Raw genomic sequence first — 24,869 nt, forward strand, 5'->3', positions numbered from 1 at the left:
TCCCCAGCTAATAAACCCAAAGGATTGGTGGGTAAGATGAAACTAGTTCATACCTTCACAGCACATCTCATTGGTATTTACAATTTTATCTTGGTTTAAATAAAACTTGGGGACACCTCAGACAGTATTACATCGTTATTGCAACAGGACAGGACTTGCCTTTTGTTTAAAAAACCCAAACTGTTCAGGATGATGATCTGTGGATCCCAAAAAGGCATTGTTAACATGCAAAATATTACTAAACAAGAGTATCTAAATGCCACGTCTGCCAAATACATGACCCCATAAGGAAACCAATTACAAAATACTTTGCTTGTAGTGCTATACAAAAAGATATAAAATTATGATTCTATCAATCACTTTTAAATATCCTCGTTTCCTAACAGTGCAGTTATCCACATCTGATCACTACTGAACATGGAGAAAGAAAAAAACCCAGCAAATTAAGATTTAAAAAAATGCTTTAATCTTTGGATCCCTTTATTCCTGTGGCTTTCATATACAAATACAAACACAAATTACCAGATTACTGTGTCTAATATAACTTAATACCAAAAAAAGAGAAGTCATTGAACTAGTTATTTAGAATTGTTGTACAAGTACTTCATACCAAATCACTTGGGGGATAACTGTCTAAAAAAATGAACATTCAATGTCTCCAAGCTACAGTCCATCAAAACTCAAGCAATTTCAAACACTAGGAAATTCACTTTTAAATTGAGTATGTCAACAATATTGAAACAAGTGCCAACGTTTCAAGAATTGATACATGGAGACTTTTCAGAACGTGTGTGCCTGGGCCACTGGCCTTCCAGTTGGATTAGTTAACGCAAATTGCAGTGCGAAGCGTCTAGGCTTGTCTTGATTGACAATGGACTTTAAATTTGGTCAAACTCTTTGATATGCCCGAAACGTACAGAACCGAATTTCTTGCCAAGACAGAATAGTTTTAAGCAGGTTTTGTTATCATGGAAGAACATTTTCATGTTTTTAAAATTTGTAGTCAAAATATAAAAATCAAAGGAGTTTAAAGCCTGAAAAGCTACAAAGGGGAAAAGAAAACCTGAAATAAGCTTTCCTGTGTGTTTCTAGTGTCTCAACACAGCAGGTCTGTTGACTTAAAAATGTTTTATTCTTTTAAAAAATTAGTTGCTTTTTATACAGCTATACAAAGTTCCTCAATGTTTCTTTGGCAATGGGTTAATCATGGAATTTTACAACTATAAAAAGTTTTCCTTTGCCCAAGAAACAATATTTACTGTGTTTACATTTTTTGACTGACAAAGCAAGTTTTCTACTGCCCAGCACCCTATCTGACAAAAAAGTACAACTATTTCAGAAAAGGGATCTTACAGGAGTCCCAAAAAACAACCTTCAGTGGATCAACACACTCACAGTACTGACGGCCTTCTGCATACTATTGTCTTTGCAACCTGCAGCAATCAAATACAATTCAGTTAAGAAAAATCTTTTCTGTGATGAAAAAAATACTTAAACGCCATTGACGTACTGCTTTATAGCTTAACTATATATAAGAAATTACTTATTTTTTCTATTGCAAATATATTTAATGTTCGTTGTTTCTGAAGATGGCATTTTTCTTTCCAAAACAGTTACTGCTTCAAACCCCTTTGAAATAAAAAAAAAAAAACCAAACCCCATTGCTGGTGACGAGTTTTACAGCAAATTAAGTCAATTTCTTTGCAAAGACCGACACATTCTCTGGACTACGAAGATCTGCAAGTCCACCTGGCTTTCAACTTCCTTGTGGACTATGCGGCAACCTTGTTGTCTTTCTAAAAAATAAAAGACCCCCCCACCGAAACATTAATATTACTTACTGCTCAACCAAACATGTAATCAAATTAAATCAAACACACAAAGGCCAAGCTAGAGAAAGAAGAGGAGTTGGTTCTTATATGCCGCTTCTCCCCGAAGGAGTCTCAAAGCTGCTTACATTCATCTTCTCTTTCCTCTCCCCACAACAGACACCCTTGTGAAGGTGAGGCTGTGAGAGCCCTGATATTACTGCTTGGTCAGAACAGCTTGGTCAGTGCTGTGGTGAACCCAAGGTCACCCAGCTGGTTGCATGTGGGGGAGCACGGAATCAAACCCGGATCGCCAGATTAGAAGTCCGCACTCCTAATCACTACAACACCACACTGACTCTCAGAGGGATAACAGAACTTAAAGCCTCGCCTAACTTCCTCTGGACTGCATAGGCAGTCATTTGAAATGTGAAGTCTCATTTTTCCAAATGCCAGACTCCAATTCCTTTCTACCCCAAGAAAGCCTAGTGCAGAAAAGCCTTCAAGAGGTTGTGAAGTGCTATACACCCCTTAACACTACACAAGGCTTCCAGAGACCTTCCCCAACTCTACCACATGCAGGGCCTGAGGCGAGCTCCTTGCTTGGCTCTATGCCTGCAGCTAACCAAAAAGTGGTCAGAGTGGATCTGACAGTTGTTGCATTGTTGATGATGACAACTTCCATGAGCACAGCTTTTGATCCTAAAAAAAGATTCTGCCTCACTTGCTCTTAAAACAATTTATGACTGAATTCCCTCCTAATGTTTTTTAAAGCCAGAATTGTGGAAGAAATGGGGGCCTGTGTTGACATGAATTTGACAGGTCGGAAGAAATTCCATTGACTGAATTTCTCCCAGGCCATTACTGTTGGGTTGAAGTGAGGGTCTCTTTGCTAGGCTACAGTGTTTGCAGAGATGAAAGCAAAAAAAGTGAAATTTTGAGAGGGGAAAACCTTACGTTACCCTGTATTCAAAATCTGCGAACTCCCTGCCACCACGTCCACCTCTGAATCCACCACGAAACCCTCGAGGGACGCCGAAGCTTCCTCTGTTGCCACCACGCCCTCTAGCACCCCGGAAGCCACCAACTCCACCACCACTTCCTCTCCCTCGGTAGCCCCCACGGCCACGGTTTGGACGCAACGGAATCCCAAATGTCTCTGCATTTAACCTTCTTTCTTCCGCCCAGGTAGGCCTTCGTTCTCTGAAACATACGAGAGCAGGAACTTTTACTTAGGTCTACTAAGCTATTAATTATCTGAAGTATGTTTTGTATTAGAGCAAATCTCATTGAGGTCTTGTCATCTTTTGGATATAGTTCAAACAGACTACACACACAGTAAGCTGGCTACCCTGAACAGGCAATACCTGTTGTCGTCGCAGGAGATGTTATCGAAGAATGACTTGGTTTTGTCGTAATAACAGTTGGGCCCAAGAGGGTCATCTTCATCTGCATTGCCTTCGCTGTTCTGGGTGTCGACACCTGAGTCACCTTTATCCTCTCCGTTTACCGGCTTTTCTGGTTTATCTTCTGTGGGTGGGCGTGAAAAAGGGTCAACAACAGTCACTCAGACAGCAAAGTATATTTTTAAAGCAAGGCAAAAAGCAAATTCAGAACAACATCAACCTGACAGGGATGCACGATTCAAAGTTCCAGTCAAGATTTCTTATTGCTCACCTAAGCAACCAAGTCTATGACAACACCTGGACCCACTACGGCCCACATAAATGTGGCGGCAGGGGGTGGGGGGTGGGCATGTGTGAAAATGTAGCCTCTCAGCTGTTTTCTAGGTCAAAAGATGGGTGTTCCGATCCCTGCTCTTAGCTGGGCATCTCAAAATCCTCTGCTGTGTTGCACCCACTTAAAATTTGCTGGGATCCAACAGAGATTATTTCCTGCATTTGCCAATAAGACATTCCTCTGTTGGATCCCAGGGATTTGCAAGCACTTGGTTTGAAATGGAGGAATTTTTCTCAGTGTGTTCAATTCAAAATGCTGCTGAGGGGCTGTGTTTAGCCTTCCCTGTACTCAACAGGCACTTCCTGGCTGTCTTTTTGTGGTTCATTAGAGTGAAACAAGGAAAGTTGTTAAACAACTAAATTACCAGGCCTTTCCAGAAGAAGCTATGGTGAGCTTCTGCAAACTATTTCAGCAACACTGAAAGGCAGGTAATATTCAAATCATCTTTGATTTGTCATAGAAAAATGCTACTTTCCAAACATGATTATAGCCTACTGCATTTTGGCTGAATGCCTGCTTACCAGCAGGATAGTTATTTACTCACTTGATATATACTCTGGCCTTTTCCCAATGAGGATCCAAAGAAGCTTACTATGTTCTCCTAATCCCACATTTTACCCTCACAACAGCCCTGTGAAGTAGGTTAGGCTGGCGCAGGTTACACAGAAAATTTCAACAAGATTATTCTCATTTTTAAAGCAAACCCAAATACTTCTACAGAAGTGGCCTCTAAGACAGCCCTTCTCTGTTTGGAAGATAAATGCACAGCTTACCTTTTAGTTTCAGCTTGTTATGAAATTCACGATCTATTTCATCTTTATTGAACTGAGCATTTGCACTTTCAAAATCAAAGTCTTTTTCGAATTTCATTGGAACATCCCGCCTGATACCAAATCTTCCTCTGCCTCCACGGTGACCTCCACGGCCTCTTCGTACTGGAGGTGCCCCTGGAACTAGAGGAAAAATTGTTTTTGGAGAGATCTACTACAAAATGTTGCAACAAAGAACAATCCCTTCTTCTGATAAGTAGTGCCTCATTCTTAATACCATTACCATGAAGGTTGACAGCAATATTCTGCAGCTGATGCCATCAGACACTATCAGGCATTGGGGGAACTACATACCCTGGGGGTACACTTTCAGCCATTACACCATCTCTACTACTAACCCAGAGAGATCTCCTCTCTCCAAATCTATTGCTTATCCCACTTTCTATAGTCACCTGCTCCAGCATTTTCTGCTTGCTCTCATGACCCTGGCTTTCTTGAGATTCGAAATAATCAACGAAGTCTTAAAAGCTCCATTACATTTTACTTTTAATGAAGTATTCACTTTACCCAATTGACGTTTATCACTTCTCAGCTGCTCTGCTTCAGATCTTGACAATCTGTGTGCTTCACCTAGGATGGAGAACAATGCAGAAAACATTTTGTTGTTTTTCATGTTTTGTACATGCTAACAGAGTTTGCATTATTCTATGTTTGGAAAAAAAATAAAGCAAACAAGAGCTAAGCGAATCCCCACAGTGATCACAAGGACGAGGGTGAGAGGAGCAGAGGATGCTCCTTCTATAGCTTAACCTCACTTTCCAGAAGGCTGTACCCATGCGCAGTCTAGGAAAGCAGTGCGCAGAGCAGGCAGGCTGCAAACAGTTAATCATTTCTTACTCAGGAAAGGAAGATTTACAGATTTACTATTATTTATTACAGGTATCTTTGAAGGATATATCCCCATATCATAGGAACATTACCACTAAATTATTTAATAGGAAAGCAGTTTACAAAAAAGAATTGACAAAATTCAAAGCATGACATATGGATAAGTTTTACCTCGCCTGTGCTCCTGATGTTCTAAGGATTTTTGGTTAGCGGATGTCAGAGACCTAGATGAAACAGGACTCCGGCGCCCGACTGGTGCTGATGCAGGTAAGTGGGACGATGTGGTCTGTACTGCTTGCTCCAGGATCGGGCTCTTTCTCAAATGGTCTAACTGAGGACTGGTGCGACCTGAAACACAGCCAAAAGTAACAGTTCCTTATCCTTGTATTGGACACGGGAGCTGTTTTGAAGTCTGCTAATCCAGACTGAAGGCGTTACCTGACTTACCCAGTCAAGACAGTTATGTCCGAGGAGAAACTGTTTCTATACTCTTAAATGCGCTAATCCATGATGGTGGAACATAGTGATAACCCCCCTCATCCAATTCAAGAAAAAGAAAAGAGGGGCAAAGCAGTAATCCTTACAGATACAACCACCGGCAATTATCTTAGAGACAGGAAAGCCAACTGAAATCTTTACACTTCAATTCAGTCCACATAAGACAATTTCTGGAACAGGAGTTATTATCTCTAATTCCTTAATGACAGTTTATTTTTGGAACAGTAGTATCCAAAAGCAAGCAGTATTTCAATGTTTTCTTGCTTAACAATTGAAAAGTAATGCAAGCAGATTTATTTGCTACTTATATACGATTAGAAGAAACAGGTTTTTTTATACCCCACTTTTCACTAATTGAAGATGTCTCAGAACTGCTTATAACTGCCATCTCTTCTTTCCACATCAGACACCCTGTGAGGTAGGTGGGGCTGAGGGAGCTCTGAGAGAACTGTGACTAACCCAAGGTCACCCAGCTGGCTGCATGTAGAGGAGTGGGGAATGAAATCCAGCTCTCCACATCTACTTAATAAAATTGCAGCTTTATAAAAACAAACAGCCAAGAAAAATCATCCCTAAAAAGGGTTCAAAGCTTTCACTGATGCGTGAATAAAGCATAAAGCTGTTCTCAGTAGCAGGAGACACAAGGTTAACACAGCAGGAAGTGGCACAGAAAAACTTTTGCCTTTTATATCAGCCTACAGAGTCTCAACTAGTCACCATAGCAGCCATATGAACAGTTTCCTGTTAAACTTTTGTGTCAGCAAGTCTCTTCAGTGTAGGACTGAGAATCAAGAGTTACCACTTCCACCCCACTAGTATTTATACTTGGCATAATATCCATCTTATAGTAATCCAAGCCTTTTCCCCAATGGACACAAAAGCATAGTGCATGTAACCATTTTATTTTATTCCATTTAAATTTAAATTAAGCCATGGTGATACAAGCAAGCATGAGAATTAAGAACCGACATAAAATGCAACACAGTAAAAGCCTTTACCTTGAGAGAGCTGTGTTTTTAATGATCGCGCATCTGTCGTAAAAGTGGAACCAACTGCACTGCTTTGAGACAAGCTTGTATTGGCCGATGTTTCAGTCCCAAAAGATGTCAGTGAACTTCCTGCATGGTGAAAAACAAGGTAAGTTAAGCCCCAAGTAGCACATGTTTTGTCATTACACTGTTAAGATCCCACCCGCACTGATTGTAATGAATTTGCTAGTAGCACAACTGTCTAGGCAAAGATCCAAGGTGGATTTTTTTTCCCATTGTTGTTTTTTCCCAGGGAAAATTTTTTGCCCTACATATGTAGTCGGCTTTGCCTACAGTTTCCAGGACTGTTGTGCTCCAATTCCATAAAAAGCACACATATAAAATTTGCCCATTATGCACTGCCGCCGAAACGGCGATTTCGGGACACATGGAAAATGCGGAGGGGGAAGAAGCGAAGCAAACCGCTTATGCACGGGACGGGACGCAATGGCGGCAAAACCCAAAGTAACCGATTATGCACGCGGTGACCCCGGCGCCGCTTCTGGTTGAGCCCCGGTCACCCGGAAGCTGCGCTTTCTTCCGCGTTTCACTAACGCGGCTTTTTCGGCGGCATGCACCAAATCTGCGGCTGGTTGCAGCCGGCACCGTGCGTTATTGGTGATTTTAGTCGCCGCCATTCCACCCCGAATGCGTGCTATTCCCCCCATGCATAATGGGCGGATGAAGCAAAGACAAAAGCCATTGCTTGCACATCGTCCAGGCTTGTCTATATTATATTTGCCTTCTTTTGTTGACATTCTTAAAATATATGTATATATATATATATTTGAAATGGAATCACTGCCACTGTGTCGAGGCTTGGTCCAAGTAGCCCCAATATTTATAGGAAGTGTGAGGAATTCTCTCTTGGTGAGCTCAACGTATGTACAGAGGCATAATTCCCAGTATGCCATGGGAAGGTATGATTATTCCAGTAGTTTGACTTCAATGTAGACACAGCCCAAGACAAAGGGACAATACCCCTATCACTATAATGAGCGTTTGCTGAACTAAATTGATATGCACATAAACCTTGGTTATGCTTTTATATGGCAAACAACCCCTTCTATGGAAACACCCCTAAAACAGCTAATGGGGCCACTCAAGTGTATATATGCCTAATAAGACATGAATATTCTTCTTAAAGCCAATTAAACTTTTTTTGAAAGCTCCAAGCACCTAAATAGGTGACCATGTTTGCATAACCTAGTTATGCTTTGAGTCACAATCACTTGTCTGAGTGCATTTTCTAATGGTCATGTGACTATTATGCAGACCAGAATATAAATATTTACAATTTACTGGATTTGGTCATAATCTGATATCTGCAAATGTGAAAAATGAATAGACTATGCACGGGACACAGAAAAGGAAATACCACTTTACTCAGTAAGTAATTAAATCAATGTATTTATTTTATTAGATTTTTCTACTGCCCTTCCATATGGCTCATTTACTTCCAGTGGAAGTAGTAATGGTCATAAGCACTGATGGCTTTAAAAGGTGATAAGACATGGAGAGGCCCATCTATGCCAGCCATGGTGAGTTACGGGAACCACCATATTCAGAGGCAGTAAAAACCTGGAAACCTTGCTAGAAGGCAGGGGGAGGCCTTGGCCTCTACACATTGTTGGTTGGCTGTTTTGTGAAACAAGCTGATGTACACTAGATTGACTATTGGTTTGATCCTGAAGGCTCATCCTCATACTTTTGCTCATTTATATTAGGCATTTTTGGAAGCAATAGATCAGTTTTCTCTCTAAGTAATGAAACATGTAAGATCACTTAACATGTTCCAAACATACCTCTTCACCTGAAATGCTTTAAGCAATGCAAGCTTAAAGCATGTACCAAGCATGATGTCTAACATGGAATGTTTACAGCACACAAATATCAGGAATATATTCCGCACAGGCTCTACTAGAAGAAACAGTTGTACAAGAGCATACCTGAGACACCTATATGGGGCTTTCAGATAAGTAGTTCCCTAATGGGTTTGGCCTGCCAAACCTGGTTTACCCCAGCATTTTGTTTTAATACTGTCACCTGAGCTACCTGGATGACACAAAAGTGTGAACAATTTTATCCTAAAGGATGGCTCGTGATTGTTTCATGATACTGAACTTACTTGCCAAGAACAAAAGGTTAAAAAGCAAAACATACCAACACCAACAGCACCAAACTGCTGGCCCACTAAGGGACTTGGACTGAACTGACTGTAGGCTGGCATTCTGCCAAAAGGACCATAGGAGCCCACAGACTGGAATGAAGTAGAAGACGACGACCCTAGAGAAGACTGAAGGAAAGCAGTTGTACAAGACTCAATGCAAGGCAGAACAAGAAACATAACTGGGTGGATCCAGCCTGCTTTTTCACTCAATCTCACCTAATACCTCTCCTTATTGCAGCCTGTTTTTTTTTTTCAGCAGCAGAAAAGCTGGCTGGATCCAACCCAAAGTCATGAAAGAGGCAAAATAATCATTTTAAACCATTGTGCTTTTTCAAAGGTTCATTGGTGGGACCTGCATCCAGAAGGTACCAGTCACTGCAAAGTACTCGGGAATAGGGGAGTGCAAAAATAAATAAAATCATAACCGAAACTGAAAAATATTGGTATTTCTGATATTCTGATTTTTTTTTAGAAATCCTGAATGGTCAATGGTGGACCCCACAGGGTATAATGGGGAATCAATCTGGGGGTATTTAGGGCATGGGGGAATGCACTTTTTCTGAGGTAGTGGCACCAAATTTGCAACATAGTTCACCCCCCCAAAAGAAAGGACCCCCCATCCTCCACTAGTTTCAATGGAGGGGAAAAAAGGGAACCATGGTCCTTTTAAATGTATTCCCTCCTAGCTGTATTTAAAGGGCTTGCAATCCCTTTAAGAGGACAAGTTTCTTTATACCAAGCGTCCAAAACTGCTCATAAACACATTTCCCTTCCTCTCCCTACAACTGACACGCTGTGAGGTAGGTGGGACTGAGAAAGCTCACAATTGCTTGTGAGAATAGCACTAAGAGAACTGTGAATTGCCCAAGGTCACCTAGCTGACTGGAGGACAGGGGAATCAAACCTGATTCTCCAGATTAGAGTCTGCCACTCTTATCATGCTGACTCTCAATACCCTTTAACTTTGACTAGCCAGCAATCCCGAAAAATTCCAATATTTTTGAGATTTGGGGGGGGGGGGCTGGCCATTTTGGATAGCTGAAAAAACACTCAAATTTGGAAAATACTAATAAAATATTTTTAGGGTTTTTTTCAGCTTGGATATAGCCAAATGCAGACCTCTAATCAGAAACCCATTGGATAAACCGTATTGCCATTGTTCCTGGAAAAACAAATTTCTTTGCCTATGACATGCTTTGATCTCTGACTAATGTAGCCATTTCAAAATTCAGAAACATATATTTCAGTGTGAGTCTGTGCACACTTTGCATTTGTTTCATAAGACTTCCATATGGTGGCTTCCTCCATTGGATCATAAAAATTCTCTACAGCTCGTATTTGGGCCTTTTTGGATTGTGGCATCATTACTTTGTAACAGACTGAGGTGGGAAGACACGTTCCCTGAAAGTTTTTGTGCAAGACAGACCTTCTTCAGAGAGCATTTGACTAAATCCGTAATTTGAAAGATCCGTTTGGGATTGGTTTGATGGTGTCTCGAGCCTCTCAAGTCCGATGGTGTCTTGAGATAATGAGGGAGATCATTAGATATGGAATCTTTCTAGAGCCTTAACTATCTGCCTGGGCTGTTAAAAAACTTGGTTAATATGAAAGAAATATGGTGGTGGGGAAGATTTGGAGAGGAAGAATAAACAGCAGCAATGTGACGGCTGCTAAAGCTGCACTGCCCAGAAGAACATACAAATCCTCAAATTCATGGTCTTATTTTAAAAAAATCACAGGGCACAGCTGCAGTGATTAAGTTCACACAGCCTCTGTGCCAAATTAAACTTGGAAATTCTTTAAATATGCACAAAGGCCTTTTTGAATTCTCCAACTGCACACTTTATAACTAGGCATAGTACAGACTGTACCTGAACAATAGCTGGATCCTGGGGCAGCGAACACTGTGGTTTAGGTGGCTCACAAACAGTCAGATCCTTTATATCGCTGCCACGGAATATAATGTATTCAAATACTTCATCACGAGGTGGTATAGGCCGATCAGTGGGTCTGTCTTCAGTTCCAAAAGAACGAACTGCCCAAAAAACAAAACAAAAAAAAGGAAAAAAAAGTTTTAACAAATCAACTAGTATTTTACACTAACCCATCACATAACATGATGTTGAAAATTCACTGGGTCCTGTACACTGACGTCAAAAGGCCATTAAAAACAAAACAGAACGACTAAGCTAAAAACAGACTAACCCAGTTTTGACCACAAGCAGCTTTCTTCACTTCATTGGCTTGACTTAACAGGAAGCAGTCAGTCTGCACATCCATTGAAAACCATTTTTAATTGTCCCAGGCTACCAGGTGAGTGGCAGCCTGCTCTAGAAGATCAACATGTAATGCAATTGAAAGAGCAGCTCATCTGGGAGGGGCAGGCTGGTTAGCCATGTCATTCGGGTGTGATGCCTACACTGCTTATCTTTTATTTTGCAGGGGAGCCGCTGTCTGCTGGCCACATTATCAAAGCAATGCTAACTATTACAAGGCAGCAAAAGTTACACAAGTTTAGGACTCAGTTGTGATGTCTGATCTGTTCATTCTTCCAGTTAATTTAGTATAACTGCTAGAAGTATTGAGAACATTTTGTTGTTGAAAAGCAGCATGAACATACAATAGAACAATTAAGCCTGGATATATGTTATCAGTGCCCTGCCCTTGATAGCCCAGGTTTGCTTGATCTCAGAAGTGAAGCCAGGTCATCCCTGGAAAGTATATGGATGCAAGACCACCAAAAATGCCAGGGTTATGCTACAGAGGCAGGCAACGGGAGACCATCTTTGAACGTCTGTTGCCTTTAAAACCCTATAGGGTAGCCATAAGTCAGCTGTAACTTTACAACAAAATACAAGAAAAAAATAAGGTATCAGTGAGAAAGGCAGCACTCTGAAACCCAACAGAAGGTTCAATATACGCAATAACACAACAAAAAAAATTATGTGCAAAATACTTTTATGTGGCAGCTACATAGTCAATTGCATATAGTTTAACATACAAATGTCATCAGAATGTCCAGATATCCTTGTAATTCTTGAGAATTTTACTTCAGATATTTACCTTGTTGTTTTGTACAATTATTTTTTGATACTGACATAACATTCATAAATACAATACAACAAAATCCTTCACAACTTTGGACCCTTCTAGCTGCAAGGCCGCCTCTCCCACCATGTTCCACCATGACAGTTTCACTCAATTATTTTTTTCTATTTATACCAACATGTTTTGATATTAAGTGTAAGTTCAGAATGCTGAAAATACTATATTATCTTTAAACACATCACAACATATTAAATGATGGCAAAATTAAAACAAACAAAAACCCTCTTAAAATATATGCACCTACAATTTGGCTATTTTCAGTGCTTTCTCAAATTTCCCAACTTTTCCAATGGAAATGGGGAAACAGCCCTCAAACTTTTTCATGGTGCATGTTTTGAACATGAAAAGCCTTAAGAATATGCGGCTCAGGCCATACATACCCGAGGGACCGCTTACCTCCTTATGCCCCCCATGGGGCACTCCGCTTTGAGGGTATGAATCTGCTGATGGTCCTGGGGCCCCAGGAGGCGCGCCTGACCTCAACCAGGGCCAGGGCTTTCTTTGTCCTGGTCCCTACCTGGTGGAATGAGCTCCCTGAAGAGCTACAGGCCCTGATGGAGCTCTCTGAGTTCCGCAGCGCCTGCAAGATGGAGCTCTTCAACCAGGTGTTTGGTTGAAGTTGGGTAATGGTCCCAGGGTGGGCTATAATACATTTCCTGCCAAATTGTTTGCAATTACTAATACTGAAAATAAAACCTGGTTAATCTGAGACCACAGCTTTAACTGGCACATTCTACTTTTAACGTTTGCAAAGGAATCTTAGTATTAATACTCTTATAATATACTGGTTATGCATACATATTCAAGAAGAAACATCTTGATTCCTTAGAACTCCTATACTACTATAATCTGGAATTGGCACAAATAATTCATGGCAGTGATAGAGAGGCATGTAATAAACCTACAGCCAAAAGCCACAAGGCATCAAAGGACATTACGCATGCATATCGTTGAACACTCAACTCTGGCATCTCAAGTTGCAAAAATCTCAGGTAGCAGGATGGAGGAAGGTCTAGAGTTCTTCAAGACAGATTAAACTGTACTAGCTAAATGAAGCTCCCGATTCCTACTGCAACGTCATAAATCAAAAGTTTAAAAAGGAGGCTTTTTCAGTCTCAGGATACTGATGATCCAATATCAGAAGCCAAGGCAAGAGGCCCGTACAGTTCCACAACAGAAGCCTTGCTCTGGTGCAGCAGATCCCAGTTGTTGTCAGGTGCTGCATGGTGAAATATCAACAAAAAGAGGAAGACACAGTGGGGGGCTTGGCCAGGGATCAACTCAATGGTCATATTCTTAAAATCTCCATAGAGACAGTTTTGGCAAAGTTACTCAAGACATCCGATATCAAACAAGACAGTAAGTCTCATGCAAGTGCTATGGCTGTGCTGGCCATACCTGCTTATATCTATCGGATGTAGGAAATCCATCCCCCGCCCCGCTGTTGCTTTTGAAAACCGTAAAACAGTTCTGCTACTAAAGATAAATGGGAAAGTGCACACTGAGGAGCACTGTTGCCCACCCACTGGGTTAATGGACCACACAATAAGCGAAGAATTTCACAGCTTTGCCTAGAACCAATAAAAATTATGTGGCAGTTTTACAGCCTCTTGCTATTTCTAGCACTGTTTTATCTCTTATCACATATGAAACATTCTGTGTACTATAAAAATAAAACACAAAACAAGACTCACAAGTAGACAAATTTCCTGAGACCAGTTTCTCCAAAGTTACTAACAGAACAACATTTAAAGCACAGCAGTAGAGAGATAATATTATATTGGGAAGGGAAAGAAGCTGAGTGCATGTGTGTTTGTTCTAGGGTGCTTTGGGTAGCAAAGCAGGTCATACATATAATAAATTTCCCTAGACAAAATGGTGTAGATCAGGGGTAGTCAACCTGTGGTCCTCCAGACGTTCATGCACTACAATCCCCACGAGCCACTGCCAGCGTTTTCTGGCAGGGGCTCATGGGAATTGTAGTCCATGACTACCCCTGGTGTAGATAACTTTAGCCTTCTTAAAGGCCATCAGCATCCAAAACTTGACATAGTGACTGGGCAGGGACCTATTCAAGACCCCATGCTCCAGAGAAGCAGAACATAAGGAACAGAATGGGCACTATAGACACCCATGGACAGCAGAGGCAGGAACACGTGAACTTATGAAGATGTCTTATATCGAATCAAGGACTATTCCAGCACTGCCTACTCAGATTGGCAAGGGGTCTCCAGTGTCTCTCATCTTCTACACACTGTATCCTTTTAGCTGTAGATACTGAAGACTGAACTCCGGACCTTCTACATGCCAAACAGATACTCTGCTATTGAGCTGCAGCCCCCCACTCATCCAGAAGAGTATCCCTTTTCCAAGTTCTTGCTGCCAGGTAAGAGGACCTGATGGAGGCCATGGTCCAGGCAGGAGTTATGGTGGTACAACAGCCTCACAGGTCTATAGCTTTCACTCAGCCACAGAATGAAGTAACTTCACAGCAGAGGGAAAACCATTATTTCTCTTGCATAGAGAAAGTGGGCATATGAAGTACATTTGCTGACAGGTTTCCTTCCCAAATTGAGCAGAAAAGTCTCTAGTGTGATCCTTCTGAAAGACTGGATACAACAGTGCCTGTAGGTTCAATGACAGTTCTCTGAAGTACTGACTTTCACAGCTCACTCCCCTAAGCAGACTGACTTGCCCCCCCACCAAAAAAAATCTTACTCCTGGGGGAGACAGAACTTGGGCTGCCACAGGACATGGAAGCTCTAAGATACACACTCCACAGGAAGAAGTCTTTACTCCTCAAGAAATGCTACTCTGGATCCAACCCCAGTGGTCAAGTTATTCATAGCAAACACTATCTTTTCATCACACCTAGACAACAAACTGTTAACAAGAAGGACAGTAGAAACAGTGAGGTGTGATTTTGCTTGCATCTCCCTTTCACCTTAGCTTCATTATGTCGATTTGGAATAATTAACTTTACAGAAGTCCCGAGCAAACGAATGTAAACAGTTGATAGTTGGCAGGATCAGAAGGCAGACTAAGCAAAGTATGTCATTTATGTACCAGCCCAATAAAATAATCAATCCAGGTCCATGTGTAATTCAGTCATAAAGAAATTGCTCTGTAAGAAAACTACTTACAGATGACTTGTCACATGCTGCAAAAAAAAAGGCCAAGATCTCCCAAGACCTCAGCTCAACCTAGCTAGGGCAGGGATTGCTGAAGTTTTGTCTTAAACACAAATAACAGAAATTCAAGAGGGACTTTTCAGTCATGAACAGAGATCACTAAATCCAGCTGCTAGAGAAGATTGTGCCACATCCACTGAGTACCATCCATGCTGGGATGCCTTGCTTAAGAATGCCAGGAAATGGCTGCATGTGGAGGAGCAGGGAATCATACCTGGCTTGCCAGATTAGAAGTCACCGCTCTTAACCACCACACCAAGTGTTGCAAACATACCCAATGTCTAAGGAGGTGGTGTGCTTCCCTTCACTGGCTCCAAAGCCTACTGCAAAATAAGAAATCTCCCTTTTTTTGTGCATATTACAGAACTCAGGGGAAGGAAGCAGTTAGCAGGAACTACAAAGAATAGTTGGCTAATCAGCCAAACAGGATATTTGCATAAACTGTGCCACCAAAGGAAACGAAAAAGTATAATTCTTAATTTGCATAGAAAAACCTCCAAACAGCAAGTTTCAATGCATTTATTTAAGTAGAAGTTGGCTCTAACCTAGAGCAACCATGCTGATTTCAAAATTGCTTCCCAACCCTAAACATGGCCACCGGCACCTAAAGAGCCCCTTTGTGTGAAAGGTGGAATAGACTGGTGTTTTCTTTTGCAAATATGTAAAGCCCTCAGTAATGCATGTCTCTTCTTAACGGCAGAGTACACTCCATTCTTATCTGCCACAGCAGGACAAATGGTGCTATAACTAGATCTCTAAGCCATTACAAAATTATTGAGTATTCTACACCAATAAAGTATTTATACCAGGATGAGACTAAACAAGTGTAGGGGGCAACTATCACTGAGGGTGCCCTACTGGAAAGGTTAAAAGCTGGAACACAGAAGTAACTACTACACACAGATATAACTATGAATAACAAAGCAAAGATTCTGAGAGCTTCTTTGTGAACCTCTGAAATTAACTCAAATTCAGGGATTGAATACAGGCAAATTGTGCCTTTATGCAATTGTCTATGCTGCCCTTGGATTCAGTACAGTACTAGATTACCTCATGTCGTTATATTTTAAGCATATCAATCTTGCTGTGCAAAATTCAATCTGAAACAATGCTAATACAAGCAGGTACCACCCCCACATGAAAAGATCTTTTACAATACAATCCTATGCAGAGTTATAGCAGATTACTGCCACTGGTTTGAATGAATTTAAATAACTCTGCACAGACTGCACTGCTAAATCAGAAGCAGGCTCACTAATTTTAGTGCCAATATATGTGCTTAGGATTGCTGCCTTGATCAGAAACCCAGGAAACCTGAATCACAAAACACAGTAAATGTGAGGTCTTATAAGCAGAATAGTTCATCTGTTTTTTTTTTGAGGAGGGTATATAAATAATTTGTAAAAGTCTATCATAAACAATCATAATTACAAATTCTAAAGAAAAATGCTAAGATTCTTGGGCCACATGGAAATTTGCATTGTCCTTCTCTGTGCTAGGTGGTCAAGTTATATCAGAGGCCTGAAAAATGTACAATCAAAATTTCTTTAACCAAATAATCCAGTGACATGTTCATCTACAAGGCTGTGTTCTCTGCTTAATTCTCACCCCCAGATGCAGTTTAGTTGTATCTGGAAGTGGGGAAATTCTTATCCACCAGCTTTTTCACTTTAGAACAAGACTGACAAAACAGATTTCTGGTCATTCAGAAGTGCCTACTTTTTCTAGTCCTGGATACCGCCTGGTACTTGCAAATCAAACAAAAAATTCCACAGAAGTATGAAGTGTAAAACTGTAATTTCTACAGCCAAATCTATTTGCAATATGTAGTCAGCAAAGCAAAAATTTCTGTGCGGTATGACTTACTATAGGTCCTGCCTGCAAAGTAATTTAAAACACAACCCTTTCCTTTCTCCCATTTCACTGAATGTATCCTTCTATGGATCATGCAAGTTGCTTTGCCTGGGCTCTTTAACAGGTAAGCCAGGCCGTCTGTGCACATTCAACTACTAAAGCTTTGTTACTATAAATAAAATATACCTATTTACTAGCATTCACTCATAAACTGTGCTATCATGCCACAAACATAACAAAGAGTGCACATAAAAGAAGGAAAAATGAGGTCACGCTTGACCCAACTCACAAAAGAAGGTAACAAATCTGAGAGTGTTCCCTCATACCTACACAATGTGGAAGTGCAGTACCTTCCACAGTCATGGAAAGACAGTGTGGGGAATGAACTACTGTTGAATTTGAGTTCTGATTTCTACTGAATGTGCAGATTTCAACATGAGGGAAACCTTTAGTCAAACAACGAAATGAGTCACATGAAAACTCAGTTTCTCTGCTCTGCCATGAAGATTTGGGTGCTATTCAGAACACAAAGTGCTTTGTGAAAGCCCTAAATGCTGATTTTTAGATAGCCAGCAATACTTCAGCTAGCCCACATGGAAGAGCTCTGCAAAGCTTCCAAGCACTAGAATGCTTCCCTGGGTATAGCCCCAATGTAAGTAATAGATAGCAGTAGAGAATCCAGCAAGTTCCACAATTGGTGGCAACTAGAGATGGAGTAATGGTAGAGGACAGGTAGAGAATGGTAGAGGACAGGAAGGCCTGGAGGATCATTGTCCATGGGGTCCCGTAGAGTGAGATGCCACTTCGCACCTAACAACAACAGAGATGGAGCACTACTGCAGCAAAGCCACCAACTGTGGAAATTGCTCACCCTACAGGTTTTGCTGGCACCCTTTTGTAAACAAAAATGTCCAGGTAGTCATATACAAGGCTGCACTGATTTCCACCAATTCTCCCCCCCCTCCCAAGACCCAGAAGACCCCTGAAAAAGGTGCTGCTACTCAGAACCAGTAAGTATTATAAAAAAAACAGCAACACCTTGGGGCTTCAGGCATTCTCCTGATATTTTATCTATTTTAATTTGTTTTACTGTAGTCTTATTGCAATTTACTTCTTTTTAAGCCTGAAAAATATTTTTCAAAACTTCACTACATAAAAAATAAATGGCAATCCCTGCTCTCCAAGAAAGCTCACCACCTCGACCAAGCTCCTTCATATGTTTATTTACATGACCACAAGTAGAAGCTGGCCTGCTGTCAGTCATGTGGGGTGGAGTGAAAGATTTATTAGTATATAAAGACACTCTATAGATTCGTTAGGAAAAATGGAGGGATATTCCGCTCGGACAACCCAAAGGACTTAAAAACTCTTGACTCAGGCTAGCATTTGATATTACTTGAAGAGTTAACAGTTTTCAAAATACAAGGCATCAGAATATCAGTTAGGCTCAGCTCCACATTTCCGAACATGTGCAGATAAAGCTGATTATGCTGGGAAGGATGTACGTAGAGGGGAAAACCGTAGCAAAGGAGTTTGGGTAAAGGCACTTTGAATTATACAATGATCGTCTGTCTCAGAGGCATATAAAATTTGCAAAAAATAAAAACTACTCAGAACTGCTGTATATTTGTAAAACAGATAATTGAGAAATTAAAGCTGTGACGAGTCTCTAACTCTAACTCAGCAATGCTGGCAGGGGCTCATGGGATTTGGTAGTCCATGGACATCTGGAGGGCCACAGGTTGACTACCCCTGCTCTAACTGGTGGTTCAAAGCTAACACCAATTGACTTGCAGTGTACAAGGGAGGAAGGTGCGTGTGCAAGCTGATAGCATAGTGTACAAACCCATGGCCTGAATCTGTCTGCCCGACTGAGGAAAAGTCATCAAGTGTTTAACAACCCTAAAATCAGTCTTCTAACGCATGTAAAGACAAATATTTATGAACGTGATGGCAAATTTTAAAAAATAAAGACAACAAGAATTAAAATGGCTTTCTAAAGCATATGCATGTGTCCGTATTCATATAAGGGGGAAGGGGGAGAATCAAACCAGATTATAAAGAAGGACAACACCCTAAAAACTGTTACAGATTTTAATCTGATGCTGGTTGGGAAGCCTGAAAGTTTGATTATGAAAACGTTTAGAGATGCTATTTTAAAATTCCTTTTACGTTTTAAATTGCTGATCTTGTTATCTCTTTCATATTTATGTTTCGTGTATTTTAAATTTTGTTTCAGCATTCTTTTATCTGATTTGATGTTTTTCTGAAATAATTTATATTTTGTATCCATGTTCTGTACTCCTGAATTCAAAAATAAAAACATGAGGATTGCAATAAACACAAACAAGTGTTCTGATCAAGCACAAACAGCAGTGCAGAGTCTCAGAAAAGCACATGTTGCTTACCAAGCAGAAATCTGCAGGTTTGATCTTTGGCAATTCCAAGTAAAAAGAGCTCTTTAGGAGCAGTATTTGGCATTGCAGATTTAATTTCATGCCTCAAATAAATGTGATTCTACACAGATGTGGATGCAGAATGGGAGGAATAAAATGAAAAGGCTGAGGAATACAAACAGTAAGAACAGGAGTGAATGGGAAGTATATGCACTTGCCAGCATTTCCTGTTCATGGTGAAGAGAGGGTGGAGAACCAACAAAAACAGCACAGCAGGTTTTGATAAGCCAAACAACAGTCACGCATCATAAATATTTCATTCGGCTCAAATGCAATTGTTATTGTCTTGATGCATAAACACCTACACAGCCAAATTCTTACATATTAACTTACAGTTCAAGTCTACCTGTGTTCAGTGGTACGTGAATGTATGTATGTATACAACTGAAACCTTAAAAAAAAAATCTACTCATTCCAGTTTTCAAGAAGTTTCTGAATTAAAATGCAGTTGCATTTAAGAATCTTAGGACCTTAGACTTTAAAAGCTCTTAGCCCATGTAGGGGTATCCTGTTCTGTAAAGTTATAAAATTATTGAAGTGAACAATAAAAACAGAATGTTACATTCCAATATATTTGAATTTGAATATATTTGAAACAGATATGGTAATAAACACGTTTTCATGTAATATACTGATTTCACAGTAAAGCCCTGGCCCTAATTGAGGCCAATTTGATTTCTTTGGGATCAGGGATCCTAAGCACTGTGTGAAGCAGCTTGCTGTTTATGCCCACTATAAATACAGAACCTAAAATGTGTGTACAGGGCTCACATGCACCCACTGAAACTTGCACACAGAACTATATTGACCAACTGCACCAAACTTTACTAAAAAACAAGTTTTGCAAGGCTCACTCTCCAGTAAAATTGTGCTTGAAAGTGATCTCAGTATAATTCAATGTGGAGTGTCGGATTCGGAAGACCCAGGCTCAAACTTTCACTTTGCCATGGAAACTAACTGGGTGATCTTGTGCCAGTCACATGCTCTCAGCCTGACCTACCTTACAGAGTTGTCACAAAGATAATCTGGAGGAGAATGACTGTTTTGGGTCCAAACTGGGATGAAAGGCATGATATAAAGCAAGTACAGGAAACTCAGTGCTTGTTATAAAAGGACAAATACTGCAGTCTATTTGAAAATTTATTGCATGCTTTACCCAACTCTGCATTGTCTTGCATCTTTATAATTCCATTATGTGCACTGTTTGGTGTATTACATCCCTAGAATCCTAGAATAATAGAGTTGGGTAATAATAGAGATCTCATGGGTCATCTAGTCCAACCCCCTCACATCCCATACGCTCCTGCACTGTTTTATAACCTGTATACTCCTTGCTCCATCGCATTGTCTTGTGTTTTACACTGACTGCTTAAATTTCAGATAAAAAGATGGGCATCTTTGAAGGCACCTGACCTCCCCTAAAACTAGCTGTACAGCAAGAAATGTTCTTCTCTGCATCTAACTTGTGTGCATATGTAAGACAACGCTTCCCTCCTTTATTGGATGGCATGCCTGGAAAGAGTCCTAGTGTTACATCTGAGTAAATATTGCATTAATTCTGCCCTACCACACACAGTGTCTGTCTCGACACCCAGGCTTCTGACAGGCCATTTAAGGTAGCTGCTGTCCCTACACCCATGAAAATAAGACCTACTGGATCAAGGAGGTGTTTACTTTTGCGTGAATACGACTACCAACCTCCAGGTAGGGCCTGGATATCTCCTGTGTACAGAGATCGGCTCTCCTGAGAAAAATGGCAGCTTTGGAGAACGCATTAATGGCATAATAATACGCAATTGAAGCCCCCCCCCCCCAAAAAAAAAATCTCCAAGGATTTCTCAACCCGCAGTTGGCAACCCTACGAGTAAACATATCTTGAGTCAGAGTGAAAGGAAGAGCCACCCAGGTCTCCCCGACCGCCCACCCGCCATCAGAGGCGCCTTCGTTCCCGCTCCCTACCCCTTCTTTGGGCCTTCCGTGCGCCCTGAGGGGGAGCGGGGGTCGAGCGTCGCCCCCTCCCACCCCCAGCCCCCTCCCTCACCTTTGGCCAGCGCCACGGTGGAGTTCTCGGTGTCGATGGTGTAGAGGATGCCCTCATAGCGGATCTCGGCCTTGGAGATGAGGCTGATCTTACTGCCGATGTAAGGCGTCCCCCCGCTCATGGCGCTGGCGGGAGGAAGCCAACGCGCGCGCCGAAAGGCCTCTTCGAGGTCCCGAGGACGGTTCCGGCGGCGTCCCCGCTTCGCCTTTCCCCCTCGGGCTCCGGCTCCACCGCGGAGGGCAGGGCAAGGCTCCCGACGCACGCCCCCCTCACCGAGGCCTTCCTCAAAGCAGTCCCGACGCTCCCAACATGGCCGCCATCGCCTTCTCCGCTCGCCTCCCCTTCCTCGGCCACGAAATGGATGCCGGGAACAGCGTGGCCCAAATCTCGCGAGAGGGAGGGCAGGCGCGCGCGGAGACCGCGAGCGGGGAAAGCGGGGACTGGAGCCCTCGGCGAGGCGGGTTACCTAAAGGGAACCGGCGTCTCGCATAGGAAGAGCGCCGGGAAAGCAGCAGATTAATAATATAATAATAATAATAAAAAAAAAAAACACTCGAGCCAAATCGAAACAAAGCAGTCCAAATGGAAAACAATGGCACGCCTCCCTATTTGAATCATGCTTTCTTTCTGTTAAATATGGCAGCAAAATGAAAACGAGACGATGCCGAGTCGATTTTCTGCAAGCGTTTCTGGATAGGAAGGTCCAGTACAGAAGACGAAGAAATATGTTTCTAAACAATACATCAGTTCCTAAAAAAAAAATAATAATAGCCAACTGCCTGCAAACTGTAGGTATTCAAACAAGAAGTGGCCAGGCTTAACTTCCCATCAAAACATTTATTACCAGCTGATGGCGAGCTGTAGACCCTCTCAAAACAAGAGGAATCATACACAGTTTTCAGTCTTGCCATCATTAGCCCAGCTTTTTCACTGTTAGATCCTTTTGAGGTGTAAATGATATTCCCAATCCGGCTGTGCAGTTGACACTGCATTGGGACCAGATCACAGGAAAAATTTAGTCCTTTCCTGGATTTGTACTCAGGACTGATGTTTGGCCATTCATGGTCCTTCCCACCACTCCAGATGCAGATTTCTGGCAATGTGGTTATGCCCACATTTCAGTAACAAGATTCTGTTCTGAATGGGACTCAGCAATTTAATTTTACAATCAACTCTTCTTGCTTATCTTTGGAATTCTCTGACTGATTGTATTCCAAGAACATTGGTACTCCTTGCCTCTCAGCAGATGTGCTCCTTAGGGTTGCCAGCTCCAGGTTGGGAAAATCTGAAGATTTTGGGAATGGAGCTGCAGGAAAATGGGGTTTGGAGAGGGTAGTGACTTCAATGGGATATAATGCCATAGAGTCCACCTTCTAAAGTGGCCACTTTCTCCTGGTGGATTGATCTTTATCACCCAGAGATCAGTTGTAATCCCTGGAGATCTCCATCCACCACCTGGCAGTTGGCAACCCTTTTGGCTCTAGTGTGCTCATGCTTCTTACCAATTGGCAACCAATGCAGAAAGCACATGAATATCTGTGGTAGTGCTACCGAATGATAATCCTGTTGTAGGAAAGATACCTGGGATATGACTGAGACCCTTTGTGATCATTTTGGAAGAAGAATTAAAACTCAGGGTTTACAGCTTGGATCTGGATTTGCCAGCTCAGGAAATTTATCAGGTTCCTAGAATCATTTGTACCATAGCATCCTCCTCTAAAGCAACTATTTTCCCCAGCAGCAGATCTGATTTGGGTAGTCTGGAAATCTTTTGTAATTCTGGGAGCTCTCCAGGCCCTACTTGGAAATTGAAATCCCTATTTGGATCTTGTGGTTAATCTCTGCTGATGAAAGGGATTTCTGTCAAGGAAGTGAGAAGTGGAAATTCTTCACCTCTCACCTCCTACTGTAGTTTAAAATGGTCTCTGAAAAGCTGCCTCTGGGGGCATGTGATTTTGAACAGTTTTAAGCAGCCCTGACTCTCTCATTTTAATCTGAGCCTGCCTTTCAGTTTTAAAAAACGAAACAGCCTAACCATCTGGGTAACAAAACACATAAGTGTGTATATTGTGCAGTTTGGCCTGTAGCATTTCCAGTTGCAGGTTGGGAAATGCCTGGAGATTTGGGAATGGATCCTGGGGAGGGCAGGGTTTGGGGAGGGTCCTTAGCCGGGTATTGTGCTATGGAGTCCACACTCCATTTCTTCCAGCTCTGTAGCCTGGAGAGCAGCTGTAATTCTAGAACACCTTCAGGCCCCCACCTGTAGGTTGGTAACCCTAACTTATCCCCTTTAAACAGTTTATATATTATCTTCTATCAAGTTATACTTGTCTACGGGCCCAATACAGAAGGTGCTGGTGGCTTTGGCGGATGATCTCTGGTGCCAACTAGATTGGGGCGGATCGGCCATACTTGTACTACTTGATCTGTTGGCCGTGGTCAACCACAAGTTACTGGCCCACCATCTCGCTGGGGCTGGGATTCAAGGAGCAGCCCTTCAATGGTTGTGCTCCTTTTTCCAGAACCCACCAGACACGCTATTCAACATTTTTATGCACAATCTAGAACAGCTATGGGCTGGGTTGCCATCAATATGCAGATGGCACCCAGCTCTATATCCTCATGGATGGCCACCTGGACTCCCCCCTCCCGGATACGTTTGCCAGATGTTTGGAAGCTGTTGCTGGATGGTTAGAGAAGAGCTACCTGAAACTCAACCCCTCCAAGACAGAGGTCCTGTGGTTGAGCAGTAAAGGGGCAAGACAGGAAGCGCATCTCCCCACCTTTGCTGGGGTGCAGCTTAACATCTCGCCCATGGCAAGGAATTAAGGGGTGATTCTGGATGCTTCCCTATTGAGAGAGCACAGGTCACAGGCATAGCATGCATGATATCTTACCATCTGCACCAGGGGCTGTTACTAGTGGCCTACCGGCCCCTGGACAGCTTGGCCACAGTCACCTATAGATTGGACTTCTGTAACTGGGTCTTTGACCCAGAAACTCCAGCTAGTGCAGAATGCAGTTACTAGGGTCCTCATTGGTTCATCTTGGAGGACCCATATTCAGCCTGTGCTGAGGCAGCTGCATTGGTTACCAGTTATGGCCCGGATGAAGTTCAAGGTCTTGGTTTTTACCTTTATGGCCATCTGCGGCTTGGGCCCTGCCTATCTGAGGGGCCCCTTGTCTGCTTATGCTCCCCGCAGGGCCCTTCACTCTGTGGGTACTACTCTGTTAGTGGTCCCTGTCCCCAGAGAGATATATCTGGCCTCAACCCGGGCCAGGGCCTTCTTGGTCCTGGCCCCGACCTGGTGAAATGA

At 42.1% G+C, this 24,869-nt stretch overlaps 1 protein-coding gene across 2 annotated transcripts; it reads right to left on the reverse strand.

The window, feature by feature from the left end:
* Positions 1–443: 443 nt before the first annotated feature.
* Positions 444–21,911, reverse strand: LSM14A (LSM14A mRNA processing body assembly factor). 2 transcript variants are annotated; one of them, XM_077309523.1, is made up of 10 exons: positions 21,553–21,911; positions 10,774–10,937; positions 8,896–9,028; positions 6,703–6,822; positions 5,378–5,554; positions 4,886–4,948; positions 4,322–4,501; positions 3,176–3,338; positions 2,771–3,011; positions 444–1,796 (listed from the first exon to the last, which is right to left on the reverse strand). In XM_077309523.1, exons 1-10 carry the CDS (start codon positions 21,671–21,673, stop codon positions 1,773–1,775), a joined length of 1,386 nt encoding a protein of 461 aa, XP_077165638.1. In that variant the 5' UTR covers positions 21,674–21,911; the 3' UTR covers positions 444–1,772. The 2 variants fall into 2 exon arrangements, with proteins under 2 accessions (XP_077165638.1, XP_077165637.1); XM_077309522.1 differs by having other exon boundaries at positions 2,766–3,011.
* Between the last annotated feature and the right edge of the window lie 2,958 nt (positions 21,912–24,869).

This window comes from Paroedura picta, chromosome 14 (genome assembly GCF_049243985.1).
Source record: "Paroedura picta isolate Pp20150507F chromosome 14, Ppicta_v3.0, whole genome shotgun sequence".
NCBI lineage: Eukaryota > Metazoa > Chordata > Lepidosauria > Squamata > Gekkonidae > Paroedura > Paroedura picta.

Bases quoted from the DNA above. Each gene is read 5' to 3' on its own strand.
- LSM14A (XM_077309522.1), bottom strand. From the start codon at position 21,673: ATGAGCGGGGGGACGCCTTACATCGGCAGTAAGATCAGCCTCATCTCC. The intron at 10,938-21,552 runs GTGAGGGAGGGG...TTTTTTGGGCAG, and splicing joins CACCGTGGCGCTGGCCAAAG to TTCGTTCTTTTGGAACTGAA. The intron at 4,949-5,377 runs GTAAAACTTATC...TCTCCATCCTAG, and splicing joins ACATCAGGAGCACAGGCGAG to GTGAAGCACACAGATTGTCA.